The following is a 23,341-nucleotide window of genomic DNA, read 5'->3' as shown; positions in this document are numbered from 1 at the left end:
AGTGCAATGTACCCACAAATGGCAACACTTTTAAAGTGATTTCTTTCATAAACTAGGGAAAAGACAATTATGGTTCATGCATCAGTAAATTTGTGGCCAATGAGTATTTTCTTTACGCGAGCAACCCATTTAAGGTACCATTATTTATCGCCAGGGAGGGTGTGGTAGTGGGGGATTTTGGTTGTTGTCCCGATAAAATTTAACTTATTCCTCCCTTAGGCTCTGTAGTATTCATATGAAACCCCTTCACTGAGAGTTAATTGGCAGTAGATTTTCTGTACTTTCTCCGTTATATACGAACTCTTTTTACGACGACAGATCAGGCCACCTCCTTTCCCCGAACAATGAACAAGAACAATGTGATCCCACAAAAATACTGGAACATGATGTGATTTTCTTGAGTCTAGACTAGTTCAACCTGAATGGTGACCTTAGAGGATCGCGAAACCACTGTCGTAAGATTCAGTAAACCTTGTGCACTGACGACCGCTTTTTTTTTTCCTTTTACATATTTCTATGAACGTTTTAAGAGGCCCTGCGCCTAAGAAACAACCGATGATATCTGGCTAAAAATTAAAATCGGCCGATTTTTATCTTCCAAGTAGAGGTTACCTAATAGTATTTAAAAATGAATTTCTTTTGCTTCAGTTTCGTTTTAAACCAAAAATATCGAGCCGCGAACTTGTTACGTCTGCTAGCAGCAAAATCTGTCCCAAAATATGCCCTTTCAAAAACCGATTCAAAAATCACTATCGCAACACAAAATAATGAGAAAACTACGCGGTTATGAAGAAAAAGGCCTTTTAATGCAATATTATTCGATAAACATCGAAAAACTACGGAAGCGAATGAAAAATAAATTTTCAAATATTGCATATCAAATTTTATTGTTTTTTTAGAGGGCACGGTAACGAATCTTGCAATCTGATTGGTTCTTTACCCGGTCAGTATTTTCCTATCTCTGCCCACGGGCCACGGTAACGCTTTCGTGAGTCGCCGAGTACATCCCAACTTTCGTTGTCATTTTTCATAAATATACCTCGTTTTCCGGCTGGGCAGTATTTTTAAGCAAACACGTCGGTCACTACCTCAAGCCGATAAATAACCTATGAATCCTCCCTTTTCTCTCTATCAAATCACTTTGGTTGACAGAAAAATATTGGTTTCAGAATGAATTTGTATAAACAATAGTGTCATTACGTTGGTTGACAAGCGGCCTAAAAACCGTCTGCAATTAATTTTAATCGTTCACAAAAAGTACCCAGAAAGTTGAAACGTGAGGTATTTGGTTACAGTTAAACTGAACGATGGAACTTTCATTCATTTACTATCTGAATTTTCTCGAGCAATTTGTTCATAGTAAAAAAAAGCGAGCGAAGTTTTAATTTAAGTTCTACAACAAATATACGCTCCTGGTGAGTTTTTCCAATTCCGTTCAATTTGGACAATTGTACCTTAAATTGCACAACAGAAATTGAAGGAATTGAGAAAAGGCTGCATTAAGTTCCCTTGTGTCTCGTTGGAGTGTGCCGTTCGAATTTAGTTTTTGTGAAGGAAAGATCAGAGTTAAACACGCCATTACAGCAAACAAACGAGCAAACTCCCACAACTTCAAAATAAAAAAATGAATTTACTCACAATTACTTTCCTCGCCGTTTACTTAATGAACAGAGGTAAATCTTCGCACATGAATGAATGGTCGATGAGAGTAAATAATACTTTTCGTTAGATCATTAACTGATTTTTAAGAAAACATTGTCGTGACAGTCCTTGCCAAACTAGTTCTGTTGGTTTTCAAATGTTCCTACGATTTTTTTTTCTTGCGCGTTCTCTAATTGACAGGTGTCAGATTGCGACAGATACTTGTAAAAATAATGTTTCAAAGTTTGTTTGGAAGCCTTTTAAATCACCTTTATCTTTACGGAAATGAAAATGTTTCGCTGAGGCATCTCTCTTAAATTTGCATCACCTCTATTTTAACTACCATTTACTCACTCAAAAATTGTTCAGTTTATGGAAGATCTTGCCGTATTTACGGCCATAAGTCATTCGGGTTCTTTCGGAAAGAATTTCGTCAAGTTTAAAAACAATAAATATGTTATTTACCGGCTAAGGGTCGGTCCGTATGGTGAAAAACTGTGACCTCGGTCTTGAAAATGCTGCCCTCGGCCTACGGCCTCGGGCAGTATTTTCAAGACCTCGGTCACAGTTTTTCACCATACGGACCTCCCAGCCGGCAAATAACATATATTTATTGTTTTTTTAGAGGGCACGGTAACGAATCCTGCAATCTGATTGGTTCTTTACCCGGTCAGTATTTTCCTATCTCTGCCCACGGGCCACAGTAACGCTTTCTTGAGTCGCCGAGTACATTTCAAATTTCGTTGTCATTTTTTCATAAATATACCTCGTTTTGCCCGCTGGGCAGTATTTTTAAGCAAACACATCGGTCACTACTTCAAGCCGATAAATAACTTATGAATCCTCTCTTTTCTCTCTATCAAATCACTTTGGTTGACAGAAAAATATTGGTTTCAGAATGAATTTGAATAAACAATAGTGTCATTACGTTGGTTGACAAGCGGCCTAAAAACCGTCTGCAATTAATTTTAATCGTTCACAAAAAGTACATAGAAAGTTAAAACGTGAAGTATTTGGTTACAGTTAAACTGAACGATGGAACTTTCATTCATTTAATATCTGAATTTTCTCGAGCAATTTGTTCATAGTGGAAGAGCGAGCGAAGTTTTAATTTAAGTTCTACAACAAATATACGCTCCCAGTGAGTCTTTCCAATTCCGTTCAATTTAGACATTTGTACCGTAAATTGCACAACAGAAATTGAAGGAATTTTTGGAGTAAAGGCCGCATTAAATTCCCTTGTGTCTCGTTGGAGTGTGCCGTTCGAATTTATTTTTGTGAAGGAAATACCAGAGTCACACACGCCGTTGCAGCAAACAAACGAGCAAACTCTCACAACTTCAAAATAAAAAAAATTGAATTTACTCACAATTACTTTCCTCGCCGTTTACTTAATGAACAGAGGTAAATCTTCGTACATGAATGAATGGTCGATGAGAGTGAATAATACTTTCCGTTAGATCACTGACTGATTTTGAAGAAGACATTGTCGTGACAGCCCTTGTCAAACTAGCTCTGATGTTTTTCAAATGTTCCTACGCTTTTTTTTTCTTGCGCGCTCTCTAATTGACAGGTGTCAGATTGTGGCAGATACTTGTAAAAACAATGTTTCAAAGTTTGTTTGGAAGCCTTTTAAATCATCTTTATCGTTACGGAAATGAAAATGTTTCGCTGAGGCATCTCTCTTTAATTTGCATCACCGCTATTTTAACTGCCATTTACTCACTCAAAAATTGTTCAGTTTATGGAAGATCTTGCCGTATTTACTGCCCTAAATCATTCGGGTTCTTTCGGAAAGAATTTCGTCAAGTTTAAAAAACAATAAATATGTTATTTACCGGCTAAAGGTCGGTCCGTATGGTGAAAAACTGTGACCTCGGTCTTAAAAATGCTGCCCTCGGCCTACGGCCTCGGGCAGTATTTTCAAGACCTCGGTCACAGTTTTTCACCATACGGACCTCCCAGCCGGCAAATAACATATATAGATGGAGCGTTGGAGATAATTTTAAAAATGAATTTGAATTTTTGGAAAAACATTTTTCGGCCACAGTATATTGACCTTGTACGAGGCGTTCAAAGTTGCAGTGTTTACCGTTTTGATGCTACTTCGGCGAAACACTTCTCTGTTGCCAATACGTCCATGGATAGTTTGTTAAATGTCACTTTAAACCTTGCTAGGCGCTCAAATACCATCCTATTCTTACGTGAGTCTATCGGCACAGATATATCAAACAACTGAGACACCTCCTTGGTCATGGCAGTGTTGATCTCGTCACTACTTTTGACGCTGGTTGGTGGTCCTTTGTACCCTGGATACTGACACAGCTTTGAGGGCCTCCAGTACTTGCCCATACCATAGCGATGGTTAGCACAAACGCGTAATGTTTTCACTTCTTCATGAGACAAACGGTCGAGGCCAGCCCTTTGCAGGATGACCTCGTATTCTTTCAGGTTTGCACGCGACAAAAAACAATTTTTTAGATGTGTAGTTACATCATCTCGACATTCATACAGAAAAACTGTCTCCGTGCGACCACGTGAGGATCCGCAGTCCAGGAGACCCTCTTTTGACAAAGAACAGGTATCCGCCATGATTGCCTGGTTGTTTCTATTTTTACGTCCGCTGACCCCTGTAAGCGCTGACCCGTAACGTCCGTTGGAATGTAACGAAATACACGCAGCCCAGCAAAGTACTAAATGGACACTATCTGAGGCTAATTTTCACCTGAATTCATCATCATTCATGGCAACAATATAAAACTGTTTAATTTTAGGATTTCTGGCGGCGGAAGAGTTGTTTTTTTACTTCTATTTTACGCATTTGCTTGGATTCCGCCGTAGTTTAGAGAAATGAGTGCTGTCACGCGATAACATTTCCAAGATTCAACTCACCTTAGCAGATGGTAAATGTAAATTATTTTCTCTCTATACTGATTTTTCATCTTCCTTTCTCTTTTAATACCATATAATTCTATTAAGGATGGTATTTGAGCACCTAGCAAGGTTTAAAGTGACATTTACCACGCTATCCATGGACGTATTAGCAACGGAGAAGTGTTTCGCCGAAGTAGCAATAGGGACTTTAAGAACCGAGGACGCGGTGGGTCGGAGACGCGACCGGAAGTGATTTTTCCAATTTCGGATGAAGAGCGCATGCGCGTGGCGTTTTCTCCCGAACTCGAGAACGCGGCCTGAAGAGATTTGACGTTGTCTGGAAAACGTGAGTTGTTTAAAGCAAAACATTATAATTAACCGTCTATCACAACTATTCTGTCAATTGGAATTTAAAATTTATTGCCTCTTCATGGGTTAGGCATCATTTTTGAAACTAAAAGGACCAAAGTTGAATGGTTTAAAACGTTTTCTTCCCTCAAGGTGAGCAAGCTCGTGGTGAAGTGAATGGCGTCTAGCAGATCTTCAAAGTAAGTCATCTAATTATCCTTGAAATATTTCCCAAAGTCTCATTTTCTTTCACAGTTAAAGGAATTTATTACTACATTCGTGCGGCTATTCTCATGCATGATACAATTTAGTTATCAGGCGTCTTATCATACTACTTGGTCTTCGTTTTGTTTTGATTAATCCAAAGAGCTCCGATGTGAAATATCAGAATAAAGCTTTATCGGTTTTTCCATCAACGCATGATCGATTTTACCTTCATAAATAATTTATCTAAGACTTTTCTGTTTATCAGTTGAGTCTCTACCAGATCCAGGCTTGATAATTCATGATGATCTGAAGTTGAATTTCCTGATATTGAGTGTGATTAAAACTCAACTAGACAGAGTCTATTAAAGCTAACTTTCAAAAATCGCCCGCTATACTGACTATAAGAGGAAACATAAGTTTAATTAGTTCTTTACCTTGACCACTGTCATAAAGCGTAGCATTTCAAAAGGTAAGACTGACATTTCTGCCATTGTGTTATTTCCATTTTTTTTTCTTTGAAATCGTTACTAACGAGCCAAGTTTTAGATAATACTCTGAACTGAAAACAAACCAAGAAAAATCAGAACTAAAAAGAGATTTTATTTGAGGTTAGATGTTGTTGCCTATCTCATATGAAGTTTTGATAATGTGAATCTTTGGTCAGGTTTTGAATGCATTGTTCCACTGCTGTTAATCCTGAAAGTGTAAAGTTATGGGTGAGGTCTCCCTCACTCAGCAAGGCCGCTCTTTAGATTTGTGAGCTTTAGATGTCATTAAAGAAAAATCTCACTTTTTTGAATAAGCATGAAAATTAGCTTTGAGATTAATAACATTTAGTTTCAATTCAAAAGAAAGGGTTTTTTGGAGTGAATTTTATTCTTATATTCTCTTTGTTTTTATTTTCACATAGCAATGTAATGTAATGGACTGAACAGCACAATATTATACTGTGCAGAGAAGTAGTGTTTCAAAATCCCTATGTATACAAAAAGGGGACTTCCCAGTGCAGTGAAACTTGGAAGAAAATTGTAGATGTTCTAAACAAATGTGATTCCCCACAATTTAATGTTGACCACAGAGCCATCCGGGACCACATTAATGTCTTGGTAAACAAGTACAAGAAAAAAATCAGAGCTGAAGAAAGAGCATCAGGAATATCCCCAGATGAGCCAAGTGAATTAGATGACCTAATACAGCAAATTATTGCACTTGAAGAGAGTTCTCCCACAGATACATGTAGTAAGGATAAAGCTGACAAAGGTAAAGCAGAAGATGCAAGAATGAAAGCTATGGAAAGGCTTTCCCAAAGCAAAAAAAGTGCTTCAGAGGGAGGCAAAGAGGGTGAGGACAAACCAAAACGAACAAGAAGAAAAACTGGAGATGCCATGGAGTTTCTAAAGGAAAGAGCACAGAAGTCTGCAGAAATTAGAGAAAAGGAACTTGAGCTGGAAAAGGGAAGACAGGAACAACAACTTCAAGTGCAACAACAACAGGCTGATATGCTGAAGCTAATGCACCAGCAACAACTGCAAAATCAGCAACAACAGCAACAGTTCCAGCAACAACAGCAACAGTTCCAGCAGCAACAACTGCAAAATCAACAGCAACAGCAACAATTCCAGCAGCAACAAATGCTCATAATGCAGCAGGTCATGGGCGTCATGAGTAAAATGCTTAACAAGTAGACATTAAATTTTTATTTCTCAATGTTTACATGTTTAAGATTTAGATTTTCACAAAATGTTGAACTCAAAGTGTTATTTGCCACCCCTTTGTTTAGATCTGCTTGTCGTAACATTCCCACAGACTGTTCAATCAGGATTTTATGCAAGATTTTATGCAAACTTAGGCATTGACAGGTGTTTTTGTTACAGTATTTTAGCTAAAGTAATCGATTAGTGGTGGTGGATCAAGGCCAAAGTAGTCAGCAGTCGTATTGCGGTAAAGACATGTTAAAGCATTCCGCAAAAGTGCACAAACAATGTACATTTTTCCTACATGACTAAGGCCAATTTTGAGATTTTTTTTGTAGTCGAGAAACTTGAAATAATTTATAAGGTCTCCAAACAACCATCCACACTTGTGCGTACAGAACTCATAGATGCATTAAACTCTTCCATTTGTCTTTTTAACATCCCATGTCTGAAGGGGCACTGCAGATGGGTACGTAGAGGATATGCCAGATCCCCGTAGATACACATCTCTTGTCCAGCAGGAGAAAAGGCGAACTGTGCCAGGTCAACATAAAGGCCAGATGTGTCCAGCATTCTTGCATCATTCATTCGTCCCTCTGAACAAGGGCAAAAAAAATAATTTTTGAACCACAATCAGTTACACATTGGCTGGCTGACAAACTGTTACCTATGTAGACCATTGATTAGCTTAGTAAGTGAGTAGGCCAAAAACAACATAGGATTGGCTGGCTATTATTCTTGCAGTCCAGGTACTTATGGCCTGTAAGTCAGAGTTTAGAATTTATTGGTCTGTGGTGACAGGAAAACTAGTTCCTCTAATAAAAATTGGGAGTGGGAGCTACTGAAAATACCTCTGATTTGAGAGACCGGGAGGAAGTCATCAAGAAAGGTTAGCTTAACCTTTTGAGAAAAGAAATCAATCTAACTTTTAACTTCACATAAGTGATAAAAATGTCTATCCAAGTGAAAACAGCTACGGCACTATCCCACTATAAAAAATGAATGAATATACCGTTACCTACTGGTCTAAACAGATTGCCAATCAATCCATTTGGTAGGGCAAAGGATTGAAATTTAAGAGCGTGAACACGCTTGTGGCCATTATAAACAGCTCTTTGATTGACTCCTGGTTTTGATATGGGACGAACTGTTCCATCAACAAAGCCGAAACAGTTGTCCAAGGCGGCACCTTTGTCATGAATTGCTACAGAGTAAGTTTGCAGTAGGTTAGGAGACATAATGAAATGATTCTATTCGGTAATCCTGTGGCCATGAGCATTGTACATCCATTCAGTAACTTCGTTGCTAATCATGCTGAGCTCGGGTACTGATCGACCAAAAGTAGAAATCATATCAGACAACCTACATGGATAGCTAAAACGCTTTAGTATAACACAAAGTCCTTCTGTTGAATCACGAACGGTACCATTCGGGCATGTGAAGGTATCAGGCATCTGTAAAACATCCACCAACAATGAGATGTCACTCTTTTCAAATCTGAAGTCTGCCTTACACTCTGCGGGGTCTTTTTTTTCGAGGGAAAATTTTTCATAATCCCAGTGGCGAAACGGAAGGTTTTGGGGAGTGAATTCTTCATACAGCACGGCAAATTCTTCGTCATCTATTAGCTTTTCTTCCAGAGAAAGGAGCAAAGCTTCCTGTAAAGTCTTAAATGAGTTTTGAGTCATTCTTATAGGGAAAGGCGAAAAGCGTTTTCACTGTTTTCCAGACCATAACTATTAGGCTAAATGATCGCGTTGTTGATCTTAACTACATATTTCCCGCGCTTAGAACGCGGTGCTCGCCCCAGCCCCACTCTCGGTCCTCACGTTTTCCAGACCACCGCGTTCTCAGTTCTTAAAGTCCCTAATGTAACGGTAAACACTGCAACTTAGAACGCCTCGTACAAGGTCAATATAATTTGGCCGAAAAATGTTTTTCCAGAAACGTAATGTTTATTCTTCTAATGTCTGATTTATCATTGTGATTGCTTTTAACAGCGATGGATTTTGTAGAAATAATTATTTTAAATCATCTCCAATGTGCCACATTCATCGTTTCGGCCATTTTTTCACGAAATGGCTCAAATTTTTTCGGAAAAATACTTCGTTAATAGTTTCTATATGCAAATTAGCTTCATGCGTTCGTGTTATAATACGAGTCAAAAATAGTTTCCGTAACAATATTTAGCCGTTCAAAGAAGTGTTCCTATAAATGTGAAACTCATCTGTTGTAACCTTTCTTTACAGCTTTACGTAAAATTTCAAGAGCCATTTCCTTTGAACACAATGCGCTAGGGGAATCCAGTTTTTTTTGACAACCAAGTTGTTCATTTCGCGCAAGTGTTTTTATCTTGTGCATAATCTTTTCAGACCTCTTTTGCCGTTTTTCTTCAGGAAAATAATTCACCCGTACTTGGGGAAAAATTTCGTCTTACTATTTGTTAAAGTTTTTTAGCTTGTGAGATAGTTGGTTCTCATGATTAACGCCGTGGAGATTTTTAAGCGTGACTGTGGACTGCCGTGAACTAGCCTAGTCACGCAATACCAACATTAAAAGATTGTCTCACGGCTAGTGAACTCAAATTAAAGAAACATTTAGTTCGGCATTTATATCATGATATGATGATGTTTCCATCGAGAGTATGAAAATCTCCCAGAAGAAATCGAGAAATTATGCAACCGATAGAAATTGGTATATTTAATTTAAAAAACGTTTCCAAAAGTATGTAAGCGAATTTAGTAATTTAAGTTAAAGGCATAAATCATTGAGAAAATTTCGAGGAGCCAATAGAGAAAATCTCTTTTGTAAATGCTCGTACATGCTATAGAGTGAGGGTCAACATGATTCACGGTCACGGTAGGCTTATGATTTTTTTGTTTTGACATTAAAGGCATGGCTACAAAATAACAGGCGCCAATTTTAAAATAGTTTTCACTGGTTTAATTACATGCAATAGACTTGTTTCACCTTTGAAGTATTGAAATAAAGTCATTCTTAAATATGTAAAATAATCAGCTTTCTAGATTGGGAAATAAGGATTTGGCAGCGCTCGATATTTATAGCTTAATTATAGGGGTCACAGAAGACAAATTGAGCAGTTTTGGGGTGACCTTTAAAATTGTCTCGTAAAAAATAAAAAGAATGAAATTGATCAAAATAAATGTGATATTTGTACATGGGATAATATTGTAATTTCCAGTGAAAAACTTAGGGAAATCGGTGCAGGGCCGAAATTTGCCTTATCCGTTCTTACGCGGACAGCCTCTTAAGTTCCTTCCGCTTATTATGTGAGACAGTGCTTGTCTTATCCTTGGACATTTTGCGCGGGAAATTGGCGCGCGGAAGCCCAAATTTAATACTCTCGTGCATGCCTTACGTTACAACGCCGTGTTAATTCGACCTGCCCCATCGGCGGCAAGGTTTTGCCCCATGGCCTCCTCTTTGTGTTTTTCATTACCATCCGCCGTCACTGACAAGGTGGAAAAAAAAATAAAACTACAATGGAGAGTAAAAGATAATATTTGCCTCTCATCTTCCTTGCGATTACTTAAAAAACGGACAAAAAACGGACAAAAAACGGACAGTTTTAGGGAACTCGAGGCTAAATTTGTGTGTTCTCAATTAGAACTGAATATATCTTCTAATGTCTAAAAACATGTTGAAATTATTTGAATTATGAGTCAAATTAGCATGCTTTCGCATCAAAAGTCCAACAGCGGAGGTGTCCACCTCGTCTGGTAACATATTCGAGCTGTACCTTTTAAGGTGCATGAATCCAAAAGAAATACACCAAGCCGCTCTTCAATAAATGACTCGAACAAAGCCCGCTAAGAGTACTTCAAAGCGGACAGAATTTGCAACATGATTAAGAAATATTTTAGTTCACACGTTTTTCTAGATTAATTTGCACTTCCTCGTTTAAGCTTTTTGAAGCTTATGCAACAAACAGAACTCAAACGGTGTTGATTGAGTATTTCTTGTTGCAAATAACAGTGTAATCGTTTCTCAATGTGTTATCCAGTCGGTTATGAACTAAACAGACATCCCGACAGACGATCATTTCATGCCAGAACTAGAGTTCTGTTCCGCTATTCTTCATATTGAACCTAAATTTGAGGCTGTTTTTATTGACCTCTTCATTTTTTTCCCATGCTCGACTTTTTGAGCTCTATTAGTAATCAGAAAACGAACTGCCTCTCGTATTCTTTGTTTTAATTCGAAAGCTTGAGTCTGGGGTTTCTATCTCCTCTGCGTTTCTTTTTTTTTTTTTCCTTTTTTTTTTTCAACCGAGGCTTTAGGAGCTCTGATTCAGTTTTGCCGTGGGTGGGGTGGGTATTATGCACCAGATTTGCTTCTCTTGTTGTCTCGTCGATAACAATCTTTTTTAAGATGGGTGGACGTAAAGAAAAATAGCATTGTCGTCCATGAGACGTTCGAAGAAAGCTTAAGGAATTTATTTGACTTAACTTCGGTGACAGAACCAATTCCGTTCGCAATAGTTCAGGCGTTACTTTAACTTTTAATTTTGTTTTGAAACGAATTTCGTCTGTTCTGATAACTCGACCCTAATCTTTCTCCGATTGATCCATCGTCCAGATTTTGTCAAAGTTGTCAAAAATCCTCGAATACATCTTGCAAGTTAAAGCTTGCTTCTTTACCCCGTTTCTGCAGAAGAAACAAAAGTCTGCTAATTAATAATGAATTAGGCAAAACCTTTAACTAAAGGAGAAAATTAAGTCAACCATTTTCAACTTCATACTGCATGACGTAAAATTTGGTAATAACGAAAAATTGTAACAGACACCCGTCAAATAAGCATGGATGAATGGAATTGAAATTGAAGTTCATTGGAAGGATATGAAGGCTAAAAATACCACCACAGTAGTAAAACTTTTGATATTAGTGATAGCAATAATAATGAAACTAATAACAATAATAATAATAATAATTATAACAGTAATATAAACAGCTATAGCATTGATTTTAACGATAATGGAAATCATGACAATAGTAAAAATGATAATAGTAACACCAATAATAATTATAGTTCTCAATCACTAACGAATATTAAAATATTGGAGACAAACGCGCTTACGAGAAGTTTTCTCGAAAAAAGCGCCGAAAAGAACAAAAAACAGAACATTTTCACAGTGGACATAAAGTTGCGCCATGAAAAATACGATAAATAAAACACCCAACCCGACAGCCACAAAAGGCGATGCCAGATAGCAGTTTCGGTTTTGATAAACAGTTTAATCCGTGTGAAAGTTTTCCCAGACCACACTAGTGTTGCGTTAAAATTTACCTTGCCTGAACTCGATCGTCTTCTTCTGCCACACACAACCCACGAGTGGTATCCACAGACGCGTGGAAACAAGCTGTGTTCAGTTTTACTTCGTTTAGTTTCCTCAGCCCTTTGCACCTTTCCTTCGTTAATGTTCATCCTTTCCTGGTGTTTTCCTTCGGCATCCACCATCACTGACAGGGCTATTGAGACTAAAGCCACCCAAGCGAGGGTAAACAAACACTTTCCTTTCATATTTGATATGATTGGTATCCTCAGAAAATTATGGCAAGCAAACCAGAGGTTTCTTAATCAACTGTGAATACGGTAGAATCCTCACGATGAGAATGAAGGTTTCCTTCAGAAAATGGTCTTTTTATCCTCCTTTTTTCGTTAGGAGACAATTCTAGAGTACTCCTGGCAAAATTTATGTGATTCACTGTGGGCGGCGTAAATCTTTTAGTCTCCAAAATACTTTGTTTAAATGATTTCAATTACGATCTAAATCATTAATTAACATAATAGAAACGCTTGCTTATCAGAAGTCCCGCTGCGGAGGTCCAAGCTTTGCTGCTGGGATATTCGTACTGTTAAGTTTGGCAAATTATATGAATCGTAAAAAGAAAATACTGGACTTTATTTCATAAACGATGTGTCAGCCATACCTGACCAGTTCAAAATCAGTAAAGCTTGACATAGCATATCCACTGCTTCAAGCAGCTGTTTAGCAGTCAAAATTTCCATATAAATTTAAGACATAATTACTGATTGAACAACTTTCATATGCAAACCAAAATGATTAACCTATTGTAAAACAATAAAATGCTAGGCGAAAATCGGTGAGTACTCTTCATTTAAATTTATTTTCCCTTAAACCTTTGTTCCCGTTTTCGCTACCAGTACCGCTACATTTAATCAACACCTTACGCATAGTGTACTCTTTGATTACTAAATGGGGGCGGATGAAAAAACATGGTGAAAGCAACTTAAAATTTCATATGACAAATTTCTTCCTTCAAGCCTCATTGGTTGGACTTCCTTGCAATGAAACAATAGAGATAATTCAGTTTGATATACATCAAACGCTTATTAAAACACACGCCGTTTTCCTGTCGCCTGATTGCGGGAATGCACCATTAGATTCATGACAAGTCACGGAAGCTGATTTCACTTGAATTTAACGGATATAGATATTCATCTTTATATACTTACAGAATACAATGTCATACGCATGCAAATCATTTGTGGAAGGTGGCTTTCATATCAGGCAGTTGGAAAGGTGAACCAGTTTGTTTACCCTATGGGAATTGAACTAACGGACGCCAACACACTGATGTAAGGCGATAAAGTGCCACCCCCTATTTCATGCTCTTATTTCCATTTTAATCATTAAAACAGAGAAGTAATAATCATTACAAAGCAACGGATCTTGCCGGATGTTCTTTTCTGTATTATCTAACGCTATATTGAGGTCATCCGCACATGCCATTTTTTATTTCAATTCATGAGCGAAATCGTTGAATTGTAAAATGACCCTCACTTATCTTCCTACGTATTATGTTTATGGCTCCATGCAAATGGAACAACGAGGCGGTCTTCCTTGTAGACATAAAGCTTTCCTCATCAGTTGTGGCGTGGGTGCTTCGTAACCCCTCAAGGCTTTCTTGCTGGATCGCGTCTTCCCGTAGTGATCCTACAAAGGGGTTGGAAAAAATACAGCAGCGTTGAAATGACTAACCTTTACTCTTAAGAACTCCATTAGCGGTATTTCATTCATTTACTTTTTACAAAATTCGGCCTACCATTACCGTCAATTCGTAAATTTGGTTTATCTTAAAGTGCATCCACCAAGCTAAAATCCTCGCAGTATTCACGGTCAACAAAGTAACTTTTCATTTACTATTGTTCTCGACCATATTCGCAAAATCTCGGCAGGAGTTCTCAAAAATCAGTTTTATGACTTTATTTTTCTTCAAAGTTACTGTTAGGAGCAGACAACGAAATCTAGAGAATAATCTAAAAAAGGTATTTGTCTTGGGGCAAAATAATGGTCTTTGACAGAGCTCTATGACTTTACGCTTACTTTTCATCTTGCGCATTTTTCTTTGGCATGATTATTTGCTTTGCGTAAAAAAGGATTTCAATTGGTGTTATTTACTAAGTATTTTTCAGTTTTCTGACAATATTTAACTATAAATCCATTCAACGCCAGATGGCAAAAATAATTACTTTTTTGGCAAATTAATCTTCACTTTAGCATTTGTGTCCGCATATATATAATTTGGCGTCCCTATGACGCGTCTAGCATAATACTTTTGCAGGAGAAGTGAATTATTTTCTCCATTTTTATAAAAAAAAAGTGACGTGAGACTATAAATCACTTTTCTGTTTTTTCTTACCCATCAGGTGTACTTGGTGATAATCGTATTTTACTGATTCATTCCTTGAATCAGGTGGTTTTTTTAGAACAATTGACCTCTCAATACTGACTGACAGAACTACCATCAGGACTTTATGAAGAACAAAGAATTTAATTTTTATTCAGTTTAATTATGGGCAACTGAGAGACACTTTTCATATATACATATATATATATATCATATTTCACAGGTCGGTGACTCGTGTGAAAGCAATCATCGGTTACTAACATTGTTTAGTCTAGAGACCAAAGGAAAATTCTTAACAATTGGTTTATTTCTGCGAGGTATTGGATAAAGAATATTTGGGAATCAATAAGTGGCCGACTTGCCAAATTTGACATGTCTCTTCATGATTTGGCCATCTATGGCAAAATGTACGTTCACATGTAATATCTATTCAGTTTTCAAAGAAATTTTGACAGGGGAAGCTGATTTTCCATCTTTCTTCGTACCTCTCTTTTTGTCTTTCTTTTCATCCTATCGATTCGCTCTCCAAGCGAAAGCGAAGAAAGAAAAGTCACATACAAGAAGCAGCTAATTTAACCTTATGACTTGCACAGAAGTAACACGTATTCCGTACATGCGCACTCGTATAAAAAACCGATGCGTGATTCCAGCTTGGCAGTATATGAACGTTAGGTTACGCTACAGCATTTTGTTTGAATTGTGGTGGATATTCTAACGGTCGTTGTGGGAAACTGAACCTCCATAAGGAGCCCTTCCTCCCATGTTTCTCGTAGCCTTGTACGGAAGGGGAAAAAAAGCATCCAAATTCCTCTGGTAGCATGGTAGAATTGGATTATTTTTTCCTTGGCTCAAAATGACTTCTGATCCCGCCTGAAGTAAGAAAAAGAATCAGCGAAATGTCCCAGTTAATCCCTTTCATCCTCCCTTCGTACTAAAGTATCTCCCAAAAAGCGTTTGCGTCGCGAATTTGGAGTTTCCATAAGAGGGGTTAATTATTGCTAAATAAAGCGCATAAACAAATAACCTGCGAGCAGGAAAATTAGGAATGGGGGTGGGGAATGGGGAATAGGAATTGGGAGTGGAAGGGAGGAATGGGGTATGAGGAATAGGAACTGGATAAGGAAGAATTTGGAGTAAGGAATGAGAATATAAACTGACCAATATTTAAGCAAATTACCATCAAATCCTGAACTTTTTAGTATCTATGATATTCTTTGCATTAGTAACATCCCTGCAAGCGCACGGAATTTTTACCGCACACTGTCACGAGTATTGCTAAATCGTTTGACAGGAATACGTAAACTAATGCCGCTAACCGAAAATCTGGTTATCCACCTGATTATTAAAAAAATCAATTATAAGCGACTTTGCTGTGGTCTTAATCGGCCAAAAAAGACTATGCGACCTGATACTCCATCCTTAGTTTATTTAAAAATGTTTTGATTCGTTCCAAACACACAGACGCACAAACAGTTAATTCTGAATTCTTCGAAAGTTTTTAGCTTTTATTGAAGTCGTATTATAGAGACTAACTAGAAATTATCCTCTGTGATTGAAATTATCAAAAAATTGCCACTCCTACCTCCGAGCATAAATGATTTACCGCCGCCCAGAGAAATAGGGGCCGGAAGATATCTAGATAAGTTGACCAGATGGTTTGTCACACGAGATCTCGAGGATTTTACACAGATTGTTTCTTAGAAGGAACTGGCGATTCCTAAAGATAAAAATAGATACAAAAACAAATATAGCCAATGAAATGCTCGTAATATCACGGTAGATAAAGTTTAAACTTAACGAAAATTTTTGATGAAAGCCTAAACATTATCATGAAAAGAAAATCATTTCTTGTTTAGCTATTCTTAGAAGTGAGCTGAGAATCTTCGAATAAAACCTTTTTGGCAAGATCAATATAATACAATAATTTTTGAAATGTTTTAAATCATAGGAAAACTCCAAAGTAGTGAAAAATGAAATAAAAGCGAAATCTTTCGAGAGGATGACTTGAATGAATTAAAAAAGTAAAGAAAAAAACCTCTTTCACGGTGCAAAGGCTTCAGTTCCTTTCTTCCGCAAAATGTTCGCGGATGTTCCACTTTGGTCTGTGAGCGATGAACGATAACTTAACTCAATTCTTGGTAGGCTTTTCATGACGAATGCTCAATGTGTATCGCATAATGCATCATCTGATACCACAAACATACGTTATCGTGCTAATTAAGAAATCGATCATAGTTCCGAAGATAGCAAAATGGATCACTCTCTTTGGATAACATCCACGATAAGGAAGCATCTAATTTCAGATAAAAGCGATATAAAACGAGAGGTAATATCACTTACCAAAATCAACGGTCAATTTATTACAGCTTCACCAAAACGGACATGGCAAGGTTGCTGGTTTTATTGGCTATAATAGCCGTAACATCAAGTATTACAGGCAATGAAATATCGGAGAAGGTTCCCTTACTGTTTCCTCGCGCTTGCGGCATCCATGGATGGAAAAAATGTCGCGTTGCGAGAAGAAGGTCACATCTACAGGTAACTGGCGAATTAATGCACGTCAAAGTACCTTCTCATTACATCTTGCTTAAAGCACAAAGTACCCCACACGTTGTTGTTGTTGTCTTTTTTTTTTTTAATCTCGGAACGGATTCGAATTGTTAGGCTCCAACTGTTCGAAAACGTAATTCTTCGCACTCTTATATAAAAAGAAACATTACCTTCTTGCCTTCCTGTTCGTATTCGAAATTCCATCATGCTAATTTCACAAAGGAGACATTGCAACAGGACTTTAGATTATCTAATAACTCGATGAAACTTGCGAAGAAGTCCTCAACAGAAATGTCAGACATGCAGAAATGCTCCTAATACTCAAAATGGCGCCAATCCAAAAAATTCAGCTCTTGCCAAACCTTCTTGCTACACGGTAGATCAAAACTCCACTAGGTCGTGACACTGAATTTTCCGCAGGCGAAAGAAAGAAAGGGAAAGATGGAGAAAGGCAAAAGGAATATATGAATTCTGTGAGCAAAGTTGCAGAGACGATTGTAAAGTGCCTTGTCCGTGTTTTGGTTTTCTCCTCGTCATTTTCTTTTGGTTCATTTTCTATGAAAATGAAACTAAAACTTGGTCTTAAATGGTCAAGTTATTTTCATGTTATCATTTAACTATTTCAATTCATTTTAGAAGAAAAGCATCAACGCAAGGGACGTATACATCCGAGAGGATAAACATGACCTGTAGAAATCTTCAAACCAAAGAGTTACTTAGCCTTGATCAGCGTGGAAAGAGTCGGTTAGCTTAACGTAGCAAACAGCGATGTAATTTCTAAGAAAAATAAAAATCACATATTCTATTCACTCTCTCGTGGCACGTTTTAGGGCCATAGTTAATAGGTGGGCAAAATTCAAAGATTCAAATATAAGTTTTCAGTTTGTTCATTTATTTACTATTACTCGTTTTATTTTTGCTTTGGTCTTTTTTTATTATTATTTTCCTTACTTTTCACAAAGTGAGATTGAATAATTTGCAGTCAGCGAAATGTCAGCTTTGAAACTCTTTAAGGTGGCCAATTTACGTTATCAACTCACTTGACAATACTTAATTACCCTACTACACTCTCCCACGGACGCAGCACCACAGTTTCTTCCGACAAAAAAACTCGTCGACATCAGAACGATCGCCTTTTATAAACCATCGCGAGGCAAAAGGTGTCGTTTTCCAAGTCTCCTTACCCATTCTCGCTCATGCATCTCTTTTATTAAAAACCAAAAAATTTCCATCTCCGAAAGCGGAACCTATCTATAAAAATTTAATACTTACTTCATAAAATGTGAGATTCTGAAGAGAAAAAATCTTAGAGCCTTATAATATTTTGTTCGAGTAGGACACCGCATTATAAAAAAGAACTCAGTGATGTGGTCACGCTTGCCATGGTAGTAAGACGTACAAGATTTAACCTCTATTTACGAGAACCATGACCCATGGTTCACACAGCTGCTCCTTGTCGCCAAAACAGAACATCGAGAGGTTGAAAAGGAATCGAAAAGTTGAGATTTTGTTAAATCACAGGAAAGCGGCTAGATTGCTTGGAAATATTAAAAATAGCGGCATGCAAAGTCGAATTTCAAGCACGTTTGAAGGCAATTCGGAATTTTGGGTTTCACTATAGCATCTCAAAACGCGGTTAGCGTCATAATTTTTACTTAGCCCTTCGATAGCATGAACGAACTTGATAGGGTTGCTTAAGTATATACTACTTAAAAAAAGGAATGATTGTGTTCGACCACCTTCTCATAATATGAATATATGTGAGCAACTTAAGAAGCAATTGTGTTTCATTTTCTAGAAGTGTTTTAGATGCTGTGTACACTGCCTGGGCTTAAGATAATCGGTCGTTACTCCAATGATCAAGTCTTTTTTAAAAAATCGTTAACAAGACCGAACAAAATTTTATCAGACGCTTGGTATTCTTCTATGAATATTATTATTATTGAAAGAGAATGTTGGTCAGAAAAAAAAATCTCTTTCTCTACGGCACAGCATCAGTTTTAGGTCAAGATTAGATTGTATCCTGACCGCCCAATCACACGATTTTGTTTTCACTCACCCAATTTCGCATTATCAAGAAACGCAACCAACCAATTTCATTATTTGACAAACTATCATTTAAATTTCGCCTAAAAATGATAAAGTGGGAATGCAATGGTTTAACGTTCTTGCTCTTGACTTTCATCTTTTGGAATACTTACAGATCAAATGTTCAAAACTTTGTTTTCTCGGTTCAAATACAATTGAATCTCGTTTTGGACTGCCCACTCTTCCCCACGACACAAGGTTAGGGATATAAGTTTACAAAATATTTTGAAGTGCATATTTGTTATGTTTATAATCATACAATCATACTCGTATCCTTTCATAGATTAGGGCAGACACTTTTTTTTCTGTATAATCCATTGAAGAACAGCCTTAAGATTTTAAGTGATCGTCAGGCAAGCACAAGTAACATTGACATCATTTATATTGAAAAACAACAGTGACGTCGAAAACAACACAGCCATTTACTTCAGCTCAGAATTTTCAATTTCTCGTTCCAAAATGCAACTAGTTTAAGATACAGAAAAAATTGAATTAAGATGAAAAAAGCTTCTACCTCTTTTTGGCTTATAAGGACGATTATTGGTTTCATGTTTCAGCGTTGCGCATCGAAGGCAAGAAGACGATTTGATTCAAGTTTGTCAAGTCGTGTCGACCTCCCGCTTACTATGTTATATTTGTAGATACTTACCTCCTGCCTTAGTGCTGAAAAGAAAATGATAGTATTGGAAAGCTAATATTTCCTGTTTTCATAAACCTTTGATACTCAGTATTGACATTACGAGGTTCTGTATCCCGTTTAAAACGAAAAACACACTCCCCCTAAGGATAAAACATTCTGCCGTTCCGTTTCGACAACCTAAATGCTATTTATTAACGATCACGTCGCCGAACATTTCACTAAATGAGCTCTCGAAATTCAAAATTTTAAGTGATGCCAAACACTTGAGAAAAAAACGCTAAACTGGATGAAATCAAAGGCCAAACTTTTTGAAAATGCACTCCTCTAATTGGGAACGAAACAAAAGCTTATTTGGTAATGTCCGTTTTTTTACTGCTCTATCATCAAATGATGCTTCCTTTCCAAAATACTTACGGACTATTACATCTGCAGTTCTTTTGTGTGCAAAAAAATTGTAAACAACATTTTCCTCAAATGCCTCTTGAATATTTTTCTGTCGAAGTGTGACGTTCCAGAATTAAGTAAAACTATAAAATCTGCCTTTTAAGCTAGTATAAATTTCTTTTTTTTTTTGATGAATTGTGTAACTTCAGTTCATCAAAACTAATAATATTGACTTGTGCATTTTCAACACAACATTCCCATCAGCTGCAATCTGCCTTCATCTTCAGTTAAGGAAGTGTCAATAAAAACAGTGATGTAGTGTGTGGTTTATTTACAACATTTTTTTTTTTGGTTTTGCAACAGATAGAAACCCAATGCAATGCTTCATCTGTTTCAGTAGTCCTTTGATCAGTCCAATAGGAAGTAATTATTCATTACTTGACCTTTTGAATCAGCGTACAAAAGCTGTAAAGTGCTTCGGAAGGGGTAGTGGGTAGTGGGTAGATAATATAACGCTGCTGCTAATGACAATTGATGAAGTTTAGATCGTTTCGTATCGTGGCCACACTTAGAGACACTCGTTTTTATGAGGAATGTAAGAGATTTCCCAAACAAACGAAAAAATATATCAAAGCCAAATTCCGCCCATGCCTTTTAAAGAGGAACGCACCTGCAGTTTTAAAAAGCATATAAACGAAAGGAAAAGGACAAAATTTTGGATCAACCAACAAACCATTCAGGTCTTTTCGATTCAATATCTATCGAACTTTCCTCTAGAAATATTTCCTTCAGGAAGAAAACTTTGAGATGTTTTCGACTAAATTTGTCCTCTTAGCGTTCCTTTTCCTAATCTCGTCTCCTTCATTAGCTTTTAAAATAGCTAGGAATGACGAGTTCCTAGGAAGTGGAGATGGCAGTCACAAACAGAAAAGTCTTTCGGGTCAATCCACTTTAGCTTGCTTTTGTGGAATAACATCGTTCAAGTGTTGCAAGGAACGAGGGGTAAGATCTGCATATTTCAATTAGATAATATTGAAGGAAAGCTTTTAAAGTAACCATTTCAAGTCATGCACTTGTTATTAGCCCTTGCATGGCTTTCTTGTTGTTTATACTGTTGTTTTCAGGATTTTTTTTTGTTTTGTTTTCTTTCACAACGCGGAAAGACTTTTGCACAACATGTTTTGTCAGCTTTCTCTCTAATCTACTTTTTTTTCAGAATTTCCCGTCCTCTGTAATCTAACGAATCTATTATTTTTTCCATTCATGATAGCCGCTAAAAATGAATTTAGGTTATTCAAGTTAGAAACCGTCACATTTAGTGCCTTTGTCAAAAATAAAATCTAAGGCTAGTCTTGGACTAAAAAATGATTTTCCTGTGTAAAAGTATGAGAACTACATTCACATCGACACTTCGCCTTCGTTAAATCTATGTTTTTGTCGCATTCCTTCCCCCCTTTTTCGTCGATGTTTTAAACTTGAAAAAACAGCACCTCCGTACTTCTCTTAATACTTTTATTGTTCAACTATTTCTCGTTTATCTTATTCTAATACATCCGCGTTTTGTCTCCCATCTGAACATTAAGTTCTGTTCATAAACTACGCCGTAGCTGAACTTCCACACTATGCTAAAAATCTAGTAACTTTTACCCGTTTAAGATACATCATGAATCGATCGAACACACGATAATATATTTTTCTGTCAAAGCTTTTCATCTTCGAGCGATCGTCCTTGAATTAACGCCTATTAAAGAGGCGATTTAAAATCATTCATAGCTCAATTTATGAACTATATTCGTATTTTCAACTTCCTTGCCACTGAGTACAAAGAGAACCAATTTACTCTGTTGTTACAATGAAAAATTACAGAAAAACTTTTCTTGAAGACATTCAAAAGTCGAAGAGAACTTATATTTTCGTCATTTCATGGGTTGCATTTAAACAATTAAATATCAAGTTCATGTCAAACATATGAATAAACAAAGCAAATCGAAGTTGGAAAACAATGACCTGTAATGGCCCGGTGCACCCTGGATTAAAGCATTTGGAACTACCGCATGATAATGACGGTGAACTCTGCATGCGAAGAAACTGTTAAGCACAAAGAATAAGGCCGAGCGTTATATTACTTTACCGCCGAGTACAAAAGACAGAGAAATTACCCATGATAATGGCCGTAAATATGGCATGTGTGGACTCTTTCGCAAAAAAAAAAACAAAGCCGCATTTTACGCCACGTTGACGATGAATTTTAAAAACTAATGAAACTCCTATTTACCCTTTACAGGTTTGGAAGAGATTCGAAGCATGGAAACAAAACAACAGGCTGTTATAAGGAATAAAAGAATAGGCGAATGCAGAAAAAGGAGATAAAAGAAGGGGAGCCATTAAGGACGGAGGCGATGAAAATGTTTGATCTTGCGAATATCTTCTACAAGACAATGTTACAAGAAGCTAAGGCGCGTGAACTTAAAGGCTTGCTTTAAGATGCTATGGATGTACTTTACTTTCCACCGATGCAAAGAAATTTTATCTTTTAGGTGATACTGCTGGTGTGTTATTTAAATGAGGGCTGAATCAAAACCATACGTCAATAAACAGAGAAATGTATAAAAAGGAAGCAGAACTGGTCACCATATTCTCAGCGGTAGTGCTTGCCATTTTCAATGTTCTGTCACGATTCTAATTTAACCAATGTCTACAAGATTCTTGTGGGTGGCTTAGTTTCTAACACTTTCTTTGACTTTTAAATTCTGGACATGAAAATGTTCAAGGCGACCGAGTTATATTGGAAATTTGTCGCATATGCTTCCCTGTGGTCCTCATAAACCACTTCTTGGTATCCTGAGGTACAACTCTCAGGTTTTTTTTTCCCTATTTTTTTTCAAACATTGCCTATTAACAGGAAAATACTAAAAACATTGCACGAAATAAAGAAAAAGAAAGCGAAACTGTGCTCTTCAAGGGATAATAAAACTAGCTTTTCAAAATATAGACAACCAGGACAAGAGTAAAACCTACTAAAAATACATCAATTACCCATACCAAAGGGTAGCCTGGCAGGAATTTTACGAAAGGGCGACTAACGATAAATCCAAGAGGTTAGGGGCTAATTTTGTAATTTTTTTCGTTTAATGAAGCTATTTAGAACGACATAACCAATCATTTTTCAATGAATAGTTTCAGGCGGCAAATTCTCCTTTCATTTTCAAGTTTGAATTAGCTTCTCGGAACAAGGGATGTA

General features: G+C 37.0%; 2 protein-coding genes and 1 long non-coding RNA gene across 4 annotated transcripts; 2 read left to right on the top strand and 1 right to left on the bottom strand.

Annotated features, from left to right (window-relative positions):
- Positions 1-4,715: 4,715 nt before the first annotated feature.
- On the top strand, positions 4,716-7,202 carry LOC149040830 (uncharacterized). 2 transcript variants are annotated; one of them, XM_089181198.1, is made up of 3 exons: positions 4,716-4,861; positions 5,017-5,063; positions 6,149-7,202. In XM_089181198.1, exons 2-3 carry the CDS (start codon positions 5,041-5,043, stop codon positions 6,753-6,755), a joined length of 630 nt encoding a protein of 209 aa, XP_089037324.1. In that variant the 5' UTR covers positions 4,716-4,861; positions 5,017-5,040; the 3' UTR covers positions 6,756-7,202. The 2 variants fall into 2 exon arrangements, with proteins under 2 accessions (XP_089037324.1, XP_089037325.1); XM_089181199.1 differs by lacking the exon at positions 4,716-4,861 and having other exon boundaries at positions 4,902-5,063.
- Positions 7,203-11,205: 4,003 nt separating this feature from the next.
- LOC149040829 (uncharacterized) lies at positions 11,206-12,521 on the bottom strand. Its single transcript, XR_016179446.1, has 2 exons — positions 12,073-12,521; positions 11,206-11,432 (listed from the first exon to the last, which is right to left on the bottom strand). It is a non-coding gene; the product is annotated as an uncharacterized LOC149040829 (long non-coding RNA).
- A 2,023-nt stretch (positions 12,522-14,544) lies between these two features.
- Positions 14,545-22,713, top strand: LOC113680624 (uncharacterized). Its single transcript, XM_089181197.1, has 4 exons — positions 14,545-16,976; positions 17,625-19,274; positions 20,969-21,102; positions 22,385-22,713. Exons 2-4 carry the CDS (start codon positions 19,124-19,126, stop codon positions 22,430-22,432), a joined length of 333 nt encoding a protein of 110 aa, XP_089037323.1. The 5' UTR covers positions 14,545-16,976; positions 17,625-19,123; the 3' UTR covers positions 22,433-22,713.
- Positions 22,714-23,341: the final 628 nt, after the last annotated feature.

Source organism: Pocillopora damicornis, chromosome 8 (genome assembly GCF_964200805.1).
Source record: "Pocillopora damicornis chromosome 8, jaPocDami1.2, whole genome shotgun sequence".
Classification (NCBI taxonomy): domain Eukaryota; kingdom Metazoa; phylum Cnidaria; class Anthozoa; order Scleractinia; family Pocilloporidae; genus Pocillopora; species Pocillopora damicornis.
Note: the sequence above shows the minus strand (reverse complement) of the source record. Positions and strands in the feature narration are given on the sequence as shown.